Source organism: Lucilia sericata, unplaced genomic scaffold (genome assembly GCF_015586225.1).
Source record: "Lucilia sericata isolate MDLA Ls3-8-SP2 unplaced genomic scaffold, ASM1558622v1 Contig000779F_arrow, whole genome shotgun sequence".
Taxonomy (NCBI): domain Eukaryota; kingdom Metazoa; phylum Arthropoda; class Insecta; order Diptera; family Calliphoridae; genus Lucilia; species Lucilia sericata.
The window spans coordinates 83,031-98,018 of NW_023994774.1; the positions used below are offsets into that span (position 1 = coordinate 83,031).

At 31.9% G+C, this 14,988-nt stretch overlaps 1 protein-coding gene across 1 annotated transcript; it reads left to right on the plus strand.

The window, feature by feature from the left end:
* Positions 1 to 515: 515 nt before the first annotated feature.
* Positions 516 to 14,357, plus strand: LOC119608044 (homeobox protein H2.0). Its single transcript, XM_037962275.1, has 3 exons — positions 516 to 1,276; positions 13,497 to 14,059; positions 14,130 to 14,357. Exons 1-3 carry the CDS (start codon positions 709 to 711, stop codon positions 14,355 to 14,357), a joined length of 1,359 nt encoding a protein of 452 aa, XP_037818203.1. The 5' UTR covers positions 516 to 708.
* Positions 14,358 to 14,988: the final 631 nt, after the last annotated feature.

Sequence of the window (14,988 nt, forward strand, 5' to 3'; positions counted from 1 at the left end):
CAGGCGCTGAAAAGTGTGTATAAAACACACCAGCACAGATTTTCGAATAAATAAAAATTTGAATATCTTTTAAATAAACAGTGGTTTAAAAGAAACAAAATCCAAATTGATTAGTTTTTAAAAGATCGTGGTAGTTCTAGAGTTTTTTATTACCACCAAACGTGAGACTAACAGAATGTAATTTTTTCGGAATATTAAAATTTATTAGCTGCAAATAAGGGTTTGATCAATATTCCGCATAATATAAGGAATATTTTATTAATAATTCATATTTTAAAAATTAATCCTACATATTAGATATTGAAACTAATGCAATCAATAGATATTGAAACTAATGCAATCAAAAGACTGTTTTATAAAATTTAAGTTATAAAAATTTTATTAGTTTTGTGTGTTTAACCCCACAGTGCACACACTAAACAAATTTTTTTTGGTGATACGACTGAGATAGCAGTCGCAGTGCATGTATTAATTTGTTTAAACACAAATCGATCGCTAGAGGCATTTTCAGTTCGATGTGGGATGTCTTACAAATCGTTGCGATCGAATTGATTCGTTTTTAACGAAGCGGAAAAAATATATATTCTGTATTGATACGCGTCTCCATATTTAATAGATTAACATATACCGTCGGCAAACTAAAACAGTGAATAAAAGTGATAAAAAGGATTAAATCAATGTTTAATTTATAAGAAAGATTTAAATGAAATGATTTCAAAATCTCAACAAAATATGGCCATACTAGATGAAGAAATAAAATTCTCACAAGCCATGAATGAAATGCCAAAAAATTTAAGTTTAGATAAAATCAACTGTGATAAGCCCAGTTCTATAACTCCCAAAGCGGAAAATCTTCTAAATGATTTAAGTGAAAATAGTAAAAATAATAGTGATAATAATGAAATCAAAACGAATGAATTCCAAAGTGAAACTAGAATACAATTAAGTTTTAGTGTTGATCGTTTGCTAAGCAATAAATTGCAACAAATTAAAAAATCTCCTCCACCCCCTCCCTCTTCTCAAACCGATACTCATTCCCATGATCCGCGCAGCGATAAATGTTGTGATGAATTAAATTCATCTTACGCTTGCTGTTCTCTGCCCAATTGTCTGGTAAATTCCACAACGACAGTTTCAACAAGTTTATCGTTTCAAGGGAATTCATATCCACCTATTGATGAGGAGTTGACAACAGGATCTAATGCTAATTTTATGGATTATAAATCAGTGGTTAGACCGACACCCATGCGCCCGATGAGCAATAGTTCAGAAACAGGTAATTTAAATGGGAAAATGCTTATAAACTAATAACTCATTGATAAAACTTTTAATCATTTTTTTTTTGAATATTTAATAAATCAGTTTTGTCTATTTAATTCTAAGTAACAATTAATAGTTAAATTTAACTGTATTTTTAAATAAATCACTGTGGTATACCTTTGTTAAGCGTTTAAAGAGGAAGTATTTACAATCGCATAATTGCGTCATATTTTATTTTAAAAAGTCGGAGTTAAAAACTTTTTGAACAAAAACTTATAAAATAAATAACTGTCAGGCAGTACACCACTGCCTAACCACGATTTATAGCCTATAGATGATGTCGTAAAACTTCTTAGGGAAGAGGGTTCAAATTACTCGAGTAGAAGTGCTAAAGAGGCTCTGAAGACGACCTTGAACTGGGCTCAACCGAGAGGTCTCAATGTTAACCCGGCAAAGATTAAATTTTGTCTTTTGACCACATAAAGGATAAGCACAACGAAGCCCATCGGTACTGGGCGCTATGTAGAAGAACCATAGGCATGAAATGGGGACTTAGGGCGTATGCACGTCTGCTATGCATAAGATGTCGTAATACTTCTTAGGGAAAAGGGTCCAAACTACTTATGTAGAAGTGCTGAAGAGGCTATGAATACGACCTTGAATTGGGCTCAACCGAAAGGTCTCAATGTTAACCCGGCGAAGATGAAATTTTGTCTTTTGACCACATAAAGGATAGGCGCAACGAAGCCCATCGGTGCTGAGCGCTGAGAGTCAGTCGGGAACTTTGAAACAGTTAGAATATCATTATAGCCAATACTCATAGGAATCCCTTGCTAAACGGATAGCTTTAAATTTAGAAACAAAGAGGGCCTTGGGTTCTATCACAATACTAGCTTCCAGGCAGAAGTCACAGTAATAACGGTATGCAGCCAGAAGACAATAAGGGTGTTATAAGGTGATAAAGTTAAATATAAGACCTAATTTTCATTAAATATATACTGTTCTAGAGATAATCCATATGATCTAAAGATTCAAGACCGCTCTGGAATAATAATCGCCAACGAAAGAGCGAATCTACTTCCTTTAAAAGGGAAGGGATATAGGGCAATTAGGGAATTTGAAAGAGCATTAATTGAGGCAATGCATCATATGGGTAATGCATCATATGGGTAATATATCGCTGGAGAATTATCTCCAACAAAAAAGTGAATGTACCAGATTTAAAGGCGAGGTAACAAAAGAGGTTATTATATAGGCAAAATACATTTAGAGCGATATCAGGTAATAAGGTTAAATTGAAGACCGTTTTGGATTGTAAGAAAGCTCTACCAAAATGCTCTTCTAGAGGTAAGGTTTACGACATATGGGTACCAGACCACACGGGAGAAGTCGGCAACGAAAGGGATCTCAAGAAGTTAATCAAGTGAGCTGAATTAAAAATATTCGCTAGGGAATCCTATAAGGCCACTTGGAATAATGAAATGGTGGGTAGAAGCATAAGTATGATATGAGGTAATCTTAAGAGAAGAGAACGAGAAGCCTCGTCAGAATGAATTTAAAATGGATATATAGGATTTGGGACACAACTGTAAAAATTGGATTATCGGATTAAGAAAAATGTATATCATTTGGAGAGGACAATGCAACTCTGGATGATCTAATATCTTGGGAGTACTAGTATTTCGGATATAACATCGCTCAGGCAAATAACTTAGGAATTAAATGTCCAATAACCTGAGTTTCTAAATATCGAACTATAATAACTTCAATATACATATATAGTGATCTTTATACACCAATATCTTTTATGTAAAAAAGAACACAATGGACGTGATAGTGGGCTAGGTGTATTTATTAGGATTGATGTAGTATTCATGCTCCTATCAATATAACCTAAGTAGGAGGAAGAAATCATTTATAGACGAATGGATCAAAAAATGGATCAAACTTTAAAGCATTTGAGAGTGATTTTTATGTAAGTAGTTTGTACATTATTTTCAGCTTCTTGATGTTGCTTTATAACGGAGCTGGGCCTTATGATTGTGTTTTAACCGATAAGCAAACTGGCAGGAGAACATAGAAAGATTACCTTTATGGGTCCATGAACAATATTTTGATATATAACAATTAGAGAGATAATACGTTAAATATACAAGAACTTTTCGTGATTTATTTTCGTACGATCAGTTTTAAGTCTCAGATAAAAACATGCAGATATTCGTGCAATTAATGCTGCAACCTACAAATCTTATAGCAGATTGCTTCCAGCAGTCGATAAACATTTTCGAAACACTTAATTTCAATATTTAAGAATATAAAATTATTTCATCTTTATAAACAAGTTTTTTTAGACACAAAAAACATTCGCTTACATTTGCAGCAACCTGTACAATCTGGATGCAAAGTGATATTTTTAAAAAAAATAATAAACAGATCGAGCAACAAATAAAAAATACTAAAGCAAATCATTTGTGGCCGCCACATTATTAAACAACAGCAAAGAAAGAGAAATGTTTAAAATGTTGTTACAAATGAAACGATCGCTCGAACATCAGTTGCTTATTGTTTTTTGACGAAAACCGTAACAATTTGAATATTTTCAAAAATGAAAAAAAATACTCAAATAAATGTCTTCCTGCTGTGCAGACTTCAAAGTACGCAATTTGTTTCTTTTCGTTTAACGTATTGTATTTGGGTGGTTTCTTAATTAATTTTGTGTACTGCACTTCTTCAGAAGATTATTACACACATTACTCCCAGTGATACTCATTTACAAATGTTGTTGTTTATAAATGTTTGTTTTTTGTTGCACTAAACAATCAATAGAAACAATAGAATGAAATTATACATTTTTAAAGAAAGCAAAATATATTTGAACTATAGAATCCACATGGGCCCATTGGAATTAATGAAGAAAACAAAAGAAAGAGGTTTTCAACAGTTGTGAAAATAAACAATAATTTTATTGCCTTAACAAGAATGTGATTGTGTTTGGTTTTTCATCGGGTGATTTCCTGTATACAACTTTAATGAGGATATTTGTGAAATAATTATAATGATAATATGGATGATTGTTTTTATAAAATATTTATTCGATTGAGATATATTTAAGCATCGCTCTGAATACTATTAAGAGCAGATTTTGAGCGAATTAAGCGGCACTAACCGGTTATGTGAAAGCTTTCACCAAGATCAGTAATTGATATGAGGTGAATCTTCTTTACCTCCGTGTAATAGAAATCTTGGGGTATAGAGGTGTTATTACTACCTCTAGTTTTGACAAAAAAAAACTGTCATTCCTTTGAGGTCTGACCAGAGAACAGGCATGGGGGGTAATGATTACACAAAGTAATTCATTATATGGTCAATTACAATTAATTGTAATGTGTAATTGAGCAATAACCTATTACAAATACTTGTAATTGTAATTGATGTTTTTCCAATTACAATTATTTGTAATGGTAATTGAAGTTTTGCCAATTACAGTTACTTGTAATTGTAATTGAAGTTTCCAATTAAAATTACTTGTAATTGTCATTAAGGTATTACCTATTACAAATTACATGTAATTATAAGGAACAAAATTTACAATTACAAGTAATTGTAATTGGAAATTCTTCAATTACAATTATAAGTAATTGTAATTGCAAAACTTCAAAAACCATTACAAATGATTGTAATTGTCAAAACTTCAATTACAATTATAAATAATTGTAATTGGAGAAACTTCAATTACAATTACAAATAATTCTAATTGGTAAAGCTTCAATTACAACTACTTCAAATGTAATTGTAATTGAAAATGTAGTCATTACACCCCAACCCTGCCAGAGAACCACATACTAATGGTACTAAGGGAGTCTGTGGCCTGCAGGACTCCTCTTGTACCGACTGTTGGCGGAGGTCCTTTCGGAGTAATCTTAGTGGCTGTGATTTGAACCCAAACTCGCGGGAAGAGAATGTTAGTAAAATATTGATATATACATATACAAAAGTGCTATTTACTTTCGGATAGACTTTCTTTGATTTTTCTGGTTCAACAGATACTATATCCGGACAATGTATCCGCACCGCTGTTTCCACGCCCTAGCTAAACTGCTATCAAACTTGTTCGTGCAAAATTTAATTATTCTAGCTCCAATAGTTTCCCAGATATACGAATTTATGTCTTTAATCCATATGAGAGATGCCACGCCCCCTATTGGTAAACTGTCAATTTATTGCCCAATTGTTTACATAGATATCAGAGTTGTTCGTGCAAGATTTGAGGATTCTAGCTCCATTAGTTTCCCAGTTATACGAATTTTTGTCTTACATTCATATAGGAAGTGCCACGCCCCCTTTTTTCTAGTCCAGTCATTGTCGCTCAAATTGTTCGTATGAATTGAAATGTTGCCCGTGCAAAAATCAGTAGTATGGTTGCGCGAACATTATAATTTTAAATAATAGACTTAGACGAGTCTATGGAGTTGAGGTAGCTTCGGCATTGATCACAACAACGTTGATCTTGGTGGTCAACGTTGATCTGAGGTTATGCAGATACAGAGTTGTACCACCAAGTATTCAGGTTTGAGGTCCCTTCTATTGACTTAATTGACTGTTCATCTTGTTGGTGCATTCATTGGGCTTAACTCAAGATGCCTTTCATTACACAATGGGACTACTATTGCTAGAGATTGTATAACTGAAGCTCTTGAGCAAAGTATTTGTACATGGACCGATGTCAGTCATGTACAAATATTATCTCCTGAATGTTTCAAATTGCATGGATTAAAAAGGCCAACGTGAGACAACATGTTGAGCACATATTATGCAAGCCTATTTCAGAATTATATACTTTTACTCCGAATATAATTTCTCCTAACTTTCAAAAAGATCACAGCAATTAGAGAAATTTCAATATTATTAATTGATGTGAAAGAAGTTTAATAATATTATGCTGCTGTGGGCAACTGCATACATATACAACAACAATAAATGACATTTTATCACAGATCGTAGCCAATATAATGTTTACAAAAGCAGTGCTATAGAACAACTCAATAATTAGGCGGCAACGATGTTGTGATAATGATGACGACCCCGGCAATGTTAATTAATGCATTAACTACTTGAAGTTGTTCTTATTTGTTATGTTTCTATAATAAGGTGTGAAAGAAATATTTAAAAATCATTATGGTTTAATGGTGATAGAAAACAACAAACGAATGTTATTAGAAAATATTTAAAACAATAAATAAAAAATTAATTATGAGCAAAATGAATATTAAGGAAGCTATTGAAGGACTAAATGGCATTATAAAGTTATGTCTATAGAAGATTCTGAAAATTTTGTTTCTTCCAACAAAATCAGACAACTTTCAAACTTTACTTATCGACTTGTAATGAACTTCGTTCCAACATTTATTTCTGGAAATGCTGATCAATACTGATCTTAAATGCATTTATTGTAATCATTGTTCTCAAAGTATACGATAGTTAGTTAGTTAGTTAGTTAGTTAGTTAGCTAGTAGTTAGTAGTTAGTTAGTTAGTAGTTAGTTAGTTAGTAGTTAGTTAGTTAGTTAGTTAGTTAGTTAGTTAGTTAGTTAGTTAGTTAGTTAGTTAGTTAGTTAGTTAGTTAGTTAGTAGTAGTTAGTTAGTTAGTTAGTTAGTTAGTTATTGTTAGTTAGTTAGTTAGTTAGTTAGTTAGTTCGTTAGTTAGTTAGTAGTTAGTTAGTTAGTTAGTTAGTTAGTAGTTTGTTTGTTTGTTTGTTTGTTAGTAGTAGTTAGTTAGTTAGTAGTTAGTTAGTAGTTAGTTAGTTAGTTAGTTAGTTAGTTAGTTAGTTAGTTAGTTAGTTAGTTAGTTAGTTAGTTAGTTAGTTAGTTAGTTAGTTAGTAGTTAGTTAGTTAGTTGTTAGTTAGTTAGTAGTTAGTAGTTAGTTAGTGTTAGTTAGTTAGTTAGTTAGTTAGTAGTTAGTTAGTTAGTTAGTTAGTTAGTTAGTTAGTTAGTTAGTTAGTTAGTTAGTTAGTTAGTTAGTAGTTAGTAGTTAGTTAGTTAGTTAGTTAGTTAGTTAGTAGTTAGTTAGTTAGTTAGTTAGTATTAGTTAGTTAGTTAGTTAGTTAGTTAGTAGTTAGTTAGTTAGTTAGTTAGTTAGTTAGTTAGTTAGTTAGTTAGTTAGTTAGTTAGTTAGTTAGTTAGTTAGTTAGTTAGTTAGTTAGTTAGTTAGTTAGTTAGTTAGTTAGTTAGTTAGTTAGTTAGTTAGTTAGTTAGTAGTTAGTTAGTTAGTTAGTTAGTTAGTTAGTTAGTTAGTTAGTTAGTTAGTTAGTTAGTTAGTTAGTTAGTTAGTTAGTTAGTAGTTAGTTAGTTAGTTAGTTAGTTAGTTAGTTAGTTAGTTAGTTAGTTAGTTAGTTAGTTAGTTAGTTAGTTAGTTAGTTAGTAGTTAGTTAGTTAGTTAGTTAGTTAGTTAGTTAGTTAGTTAGTTAGTTAGTTAGTTAGTTAGTTAGTTAGTTAGTTAGTTAGTTAGTTAGTTAGTTAGTTAGTTAGTTAGTTAGTTAGTTAGTTAGTTAGTTAGTTAGTTAGTTAGTTAGTTAGTTAGTTAGTTAGTTAGTTAGTTAGTTAGTTAGTTAGTTAGTTAGTTAGTTAGTTAGTTAGTTAGTTAGTTAGTTAGTTAGTTAGTTAGTTAGTTAGTTAGTTAGTTAGTTAGTTAGTTAGTTAGTTAGTAGTTAGTTAGTTAGTTAGTTAGTTAGTTAGTTAGTTAGTTAGTTAGTTAGTTAGTTAGTTAGTTAGTTAGTTAGTTAGTTAGTTAGTTAGTTAGTTAGTTAGTTAGTTAGTTAGTTAGTTAGTTAGTTAGTTAGTTAGTTAGTTAGTTAGTTAGTTAGTTAGTTAGTTAGTTAGTTAGTTAGTTAGTTAGTTAGTTAGTTAGTTAGTTAGTTAGTTAGTTAGTTAGTTAGTTAGTTAGTTAGTTAGTTAGTTAGTTAGTTAGTTAGTTAGTTAGTTAGTTAGTTAGTTAGTTAGTTAGTTAGTTAGTTAGTTAGTTAGTTAGTTAGTTAGTTAGTTAGTTAGTTAGTTAGTTAGTTAGTTAGTTAGTTAGTTAGTTAGTTAGTTAGTTAGTTAGTTAGTTAGTTAGTTAGTTAGTTAGTTAGTTAGTAGTTAGTTAGTTAGTTAGTAGTTAGTAGTTAGTTAAGTAGTTAGTTAGTTAGTTAGTTAGTTAGTTAGTTAGTTAGTTAGTAGTAGTTAGTTAGTTAGTTAGGTTAGTTAGTTAGTTAGTTAGTAGTTAGTTAGTTAGTAGTTAGTTAGTTAGTAGTTAGTAGTTAGTTAGTAGTTAGTTAGTTAGTTAGTTAGTTAGTTAGTTAGTTAGTTAGTAGTAGTTAGTTAGTAGTTAGTTAGTTAGTAGTTAGTTAGTTAGTAGTTAGTTAGTTAGTTAGTTAGTAGTTAGTTAGTAGTAGTAGTTAGTAGTTAGTTAGTTAGTTAGTTAGTAGTTAGTTAGTTAGTTAGTTAGTTAGTTAGTTAGTTAGTTAGTTAGTTAGTTAGTTAGTAGTTAGTTAGTAGTTAGTTAGTTAGTTAGTTAGTTAGTAGTTAGTAGTAGTTAGTTAGTTAGTTAGTAGTTAGTAGTAGTTAGTTAGTTAGTAGTTAGTTAGTTAGTTAGTTAGTTAGTTAGTTAGTTAGTAGTTAGTTAGTTAGTTAGTTAGTTAGTTAGTTAGTTAGTTAGTTAGTTAGTTAGTTAGTTAGTTAGTTAGTTAGTTAGTTAGTTAGTTAGTTAGTTAGTTAGTTAGTTAGTTAGTTAGTTAGTTAGTTAGTTAGTTAGTTAGTTAGTTAGTTAGTTAGTTAGTTAGTTAGTTAGTTAGTTAGTTAGTTAGTTAGTTAGTTAGTTAGTTAGTTAGTTAGTTAGTTAGTTAGTTAGTTAGTTAGTTAGTAGTTAGTTAGTTAGTTAGTGCCTCAAGTGAGAATCGACTACCACCTCCGGTCTACCAAACTAGAACCCCAATAACTAACCTACTGGAGGCCAAAAAATTTCCGATATTTCCTCTCCACCGAAATGTGAAAAACAAAAGAACAGATTTTCACATTCGCAGCCATACGTTCAATTTCAACATCCATGATCATGATCATTAAGCACAGAAATGTTTATGGCAATTATTGGAGAACAGCGGGCCAACAGGTTAATAAACGTACTAATCGTACAAAACAAATATTGTTGTATTAAAAATTGTTTCGAATAAAACTCAATAAAGATGCATAACAACAACTACAACAATGACTAAATTCAAGAGTAGGAGAAGATCGGGCGTAAGGACCAACATGCGCAGAGGTACAAAATACCACAATTTTAATTTATTTTACTAATGAAGAGACCATTTATTAAATATGAATAAATAAATTAGTCCAGTGAAATATGTTTAGTTTTATTATAAGTAAGAGGTTTAGAAACAAAGGCAACAATCTCCATTTCCTACATGACCTTTTTTAGAATTAATTTCGTACTTTTCTTACACCTTTTTCTAGTTCCATTACACTAAGAAAATATGAAAATTAAAATATAAATATCTTTAGAAATAAAGTTTTTTTCCAATTGAAACATTAACAAATAATTTCTATTACGTACATATATGTATTAACGGCACATAACTTTAATAGTCATTTATCAATTTTATTACAAATAAATATAAATAAAACGCAACATAAAACAAATTAATTAATTAATTATTGCCTTCTATTTAACACCCATTTATCTTGATCATTTACTGGATAAACAATCATAAAGAAACCATCAAGGAAGACATAAACAGACGTTAAACGAATCATAAACATTTCTAACACACACACACACGCACATACACACTTGTACTCATATGTGAAAAGTAAAATATTTAAAAAATAAAAAAATCTTATTGGAAATTTTGTGGTTGCAATTTTATGAAGTGAGAGACGATATAATCAATCAATAGCTTCCAATTGCGTCCATCGTTTAGCCACTCGATATTTAAATGAAAAATTACAATGAAATTACAAAAACAAGTTGAGGGGGGGGGGGGGGGGATATGTTCTCTATATTTATCATTAAACATTGTTATAAAATAAACACACAAACAATTTAAAATACCTTTACATAAATATACATACATAGAGCAACACAAATTTGTATACAAAACAAATATTTTCTTACAAACACCATCAATATCGATGATCTTACAAAGGAAAAATTACTATTGATTTATGTTGGTTGAGGGAAAAGTTTATTTCTTAAACGGCAAATTCTATAGGATAAATATTTGATTTAGATTTTATTGATATATGATATAATAATATTTTGGGAAATATTTAAAACGAAAAGCTGATAAAAGTGTCAGTGTAAAATCATTGATCCATTTTCGAAAGTAATGCTGGAAACGCCATTTCGTTCAACGGCGATCTAAAGTACTTGGCAAATTCAGCTCCCCCTGGGGTCAGGTTACCTTGATAAAACTTCTCCTATCTTCGTGTTACTGCAATCCCGGGAAAAAGATGTGCTACCCTGCAAAAATTGCGACTGCTCAGCACATACATACATACGTGTAAAGAGTACCCCTCAAAGGACTAGCACTGGTTCAAAACTAATCCAAATATATGGAAAAAACATTCAGCATTTCACATTGTGATGTTCTAGTTCAGGACCACGTAATCCATCCATACATTACATCAGAGAAATCCCAAAACTACTTTCTTGCTAAAATGATGGGAGTACATGATTCGCAACATGCTCTTATAATAATGGTCTCTGTTGTGTCGGAAACATCCCCTAAAGATGTAATCGGTTGACCGAAACACGAATCCATCAAATAAGTCACCATTCAACCCAGCAGACTTCTCATTCATCTGTCACACTCATTGAAAAAAACATCCGACACATTCACTCTAGATATGTATATGGATAGGGAAGAACCCTTATACATCCCGTATTATATACACTTGACACGAGGAACATGCTGGTTCCCATGTTATCAGATTATGTGGTTCTCTGATTCGACCCCATGTCAAATCATTCCAAGGAAAGACCTAGGATACATTTGATAATCTCCAGTTTATACCCTGCAAAAATGATAATCCCCAAACTACACCCCTGTAAACATTATTGGAGTATATGATCCATTTGGGTAATCCCAAAACTACTCCCGTATAAACATTATTGGGGAACATGATCCATTTAGTAGTTCTATGTAATGCAGACATGGATCATGTTTACTTGGACAACATTGTTATCAAATAAATAAACATGATCCATGTCTGCATTACATAGATGAATGAGAAGTGTGCTGGATTGAATGGTGACTTATTTGATGGATTCGTGTTTTGGTCAACCGATTACATCTTTAGGGGATGTTTCCGACACAACAGAGACTATCCCATCTATGTGGTTGTAAACGCAGGTGATGTTTTTTGCTTCTCGGAAATTAAGCAGCAATGACCAGAGATTATATAGATCGAGAACGTGACCAAGTGCTTGTACAATGTACATGGATCGGTATATAAAAAAGATTCGTCAAAAAAGCTTCTATGGAAGAAGAAGAACAGATGTTCACATAAAGAACTTCGATATCTTGACTGATTCAGCACAACGGCGCTCTATGTCACACAGCTTATCCAGCAAATTTAAAATTGTCATGGCATCTAACTCTCCAAGCAGAACTTTTGGTCACTGGTGCGTTTTAGGCTAGGTTAGGTGGTTCGGAGGATGTATACTACATCAAATCCGAAGAAATACACTTAGGCCACTATCGGGCCTGTACTGAGCCACAATGTATTTGACATTACGTTCCAGAGGGACCAACAGGGACAACGTTATCAAGAGCAATTCCGTAGCACCGCCAACCTTCAACGATCCACTCTACTGAGATGGATCTGTTCTCGGTAGCAGTATCCATTAATGTAATTGTTAGACAGATGAACGGACTCCATTATATTTTGACATGAGTTTTTTCTTTGCCATTAGGACCTATAACACCAACTCTCCAACTTTGAAGGAAAAATTCAAGAATTCGGAATTGAATAGGTCTGTTGATGAGATCCATCTCAATATATATAACAGAGTTTCTTATTCGTTGAAGGAGATCTATACATTTTTATTAATCATTAAAAACCTCTTACGTACTTATCTGATTAGACCGAAAGGGTAACCATAACAACATGAACGATTTCAAGTATCATCAGACAGTTTCTTTGGCCATTTCGGGAAAAGGTCGATTGCTTAATAAATTCAAACGTTGTTTCCATTTTGTGGCCCTTTTGTGTCCTTCAAAATCAAACCTCCAGTTTTGAAGGAATAACACAAGAAGGTTAAAAATAAATTTAACACTTATCGTTCTTCACTATGTGAACTGATCTTCCGAGAAAGAGATTTTGGGCATATGTATAGGTAAAGGAACAGATGTACAGTACAGTAATGGGGAACCTTATGCTATCAATATAAAAATAAATTCTTTTCAAAGCCACAGGTGCCTAAACAGACCCACTCGCACAACGCGAACAATCTTTAAAATCAACCAAAATACACCTTTATGTTACGTACTCATCCAACTGCTGGAGATAAAGATCTTCGAAGTAGTTTAGCCCGTAGACTATAACTGTTTTTATAACAAATGTATGTTGCATCAAAACACATCAGTATGATAAAAGTATAAAAATCTCCCCAACTGGTGATAACATCATAATGAACATTGAATTTATGATAATGATCTCTAATTGATGAGAATCATAAAGTCAAGATTTGTTAATGTTATAAATGAGTTAAGTGGCGCTGACGCTTTTTCTGTGCCAATGAGGCGCCTCATCTATCAATGATCGGTAGTGATGATGTTGGTGAGATTATCGTTGGTTGAACATTTTGATTGTATATTTCATTTGTATTTCACTTTGTGGTTATTTTTGCTTGTTCAATAATGATGATGATGATTATTCATTAGTATTTTTTATTGTTGTTGTTTCATCAATCGGAACAATTAATTAGTCAAATTAATCGATTATTTATTTGTGTTACTTCTTGTCTGTTCGCATCATGATTATTTGTACTACTTTAGAATCGTTTCATTGGTTTTGTTGAGGAATTTTTCTTTGTTTTTGTTTAAATAAAATAAACATTTAGTTTTTTTTGTTGTTTGATGATTTGATTTAAGTTTATTGAGATTTTATTTAAATCATTTTCTATTTGTTTATAATTTGTTTCGCTTTAATGATATTTCAGATAGATCATTTTTAATTAATAGAATTTTTCCTCACTTTCAGTTCCTTCCCTGACGCATTTCTCCTCCCTGCCACCAACCTCTCTCATACGATTTCATCATGCACACATGCAACAACAAAAACAACTAACGCAACATTTACCCGCCCAATCAAATTTCACCTTATCTTCTCTGATGAATCCTCTGTGCGGTTTGAAGCCGCTACAAATGAATGTCCAACAAATGGGACTTCAGAATTTCTCTACAACAACATCGAATAGATTTAATACAAAAATGAATTTTGACATTCCCGTAGTAAGACCAAATTTATCTTGTATATCCACGCTAAGACATCATCATATGGGAACAACGAATTCCAATGAAAGTCATATGAATTTCAATAGCAACACCACAGCACCCGCCACGTCAAATACAGCAACTACAAATACCAATGCGGGGAATTCTCATGCGAATATCAGTAGCGGTAAACGGAAACGCTCTTGGTCTCGAGCTGTTTTCAGCAATTTACAGCGTAAAGGTTTGGAAATACAATTTCAGCAACAGAAATATATCACCAAACCGGATAGACGTAAATTGGCCGCTCGCCTTAATCTAACAGATGCCCAGGTAAGCAGTAATATGGGATCCAGTCTTACATACATGTAAACTATAGCCTATAATTTCGTTTCTATTTTAGGTTAAAGTTTGGTTTCAAAATCGTCGCATGAAATGGCGCCATACACGTGAAAATCTAAAAAGTGGTCAAGAGAAACAGCCCGGTGAATCCGTTACAGCTGATACTTTAAAAGCAAATGTAGATAATGCTATTGGTAATGATTTACCCGGTTACTCTTCTGACGGTTCATCCAGCCTAGAGATGAGTGATGTTGAGGATGATGATGATGAAATTGATGTTGTAGAATAGTAACCTGAGATTAAGATAACTTTTAATATATGTACTTATGCTTAAGTAGCTGCTAATTAGTTATAAATTTTATTTATTTTATTGTGTTAATATTTAGTTAATAATGAAATATTTAAAATATTTTTTTTAATAAAATTATTTGTAAAATATTAAAGTGGAATCTTTTATATGGATCCAAGAGTAATATAACATATAATGAGTTTGATTCAGAAAATGTCAATATTCTAGATTTCCTCGATCAAGTTAATATCTCTTATATATAAAATGCTAGGTTAGGTTGATAGGAGGATGTATACTACATCAAATCCGAAGAAATTGCGTCGAATGGTTTTGCACTCGTCAGGTTAATTTCCTTTCAAAGCTTTATCACCTGATATCGCCTTAATTGCCTTCTGGTTGTTGGTAAATATTTTGACCACTGTTGGCCCCATATTTATTGTAATACAATATATGTATTCCTCAGAGTTCTGTCTGGAAGCTTGTGTTGTGATTAGGTAAACGTTAGTATATTTCAGTTTATTCAATAAATACATCCCCAGGCCCGCTTTGTCCAACAATTTAGAGCCTTTCTTGTAGCAACAGATTCCTACAGATATTTCTATAATGTTCTGTTCGATAAGGAAATTCTATC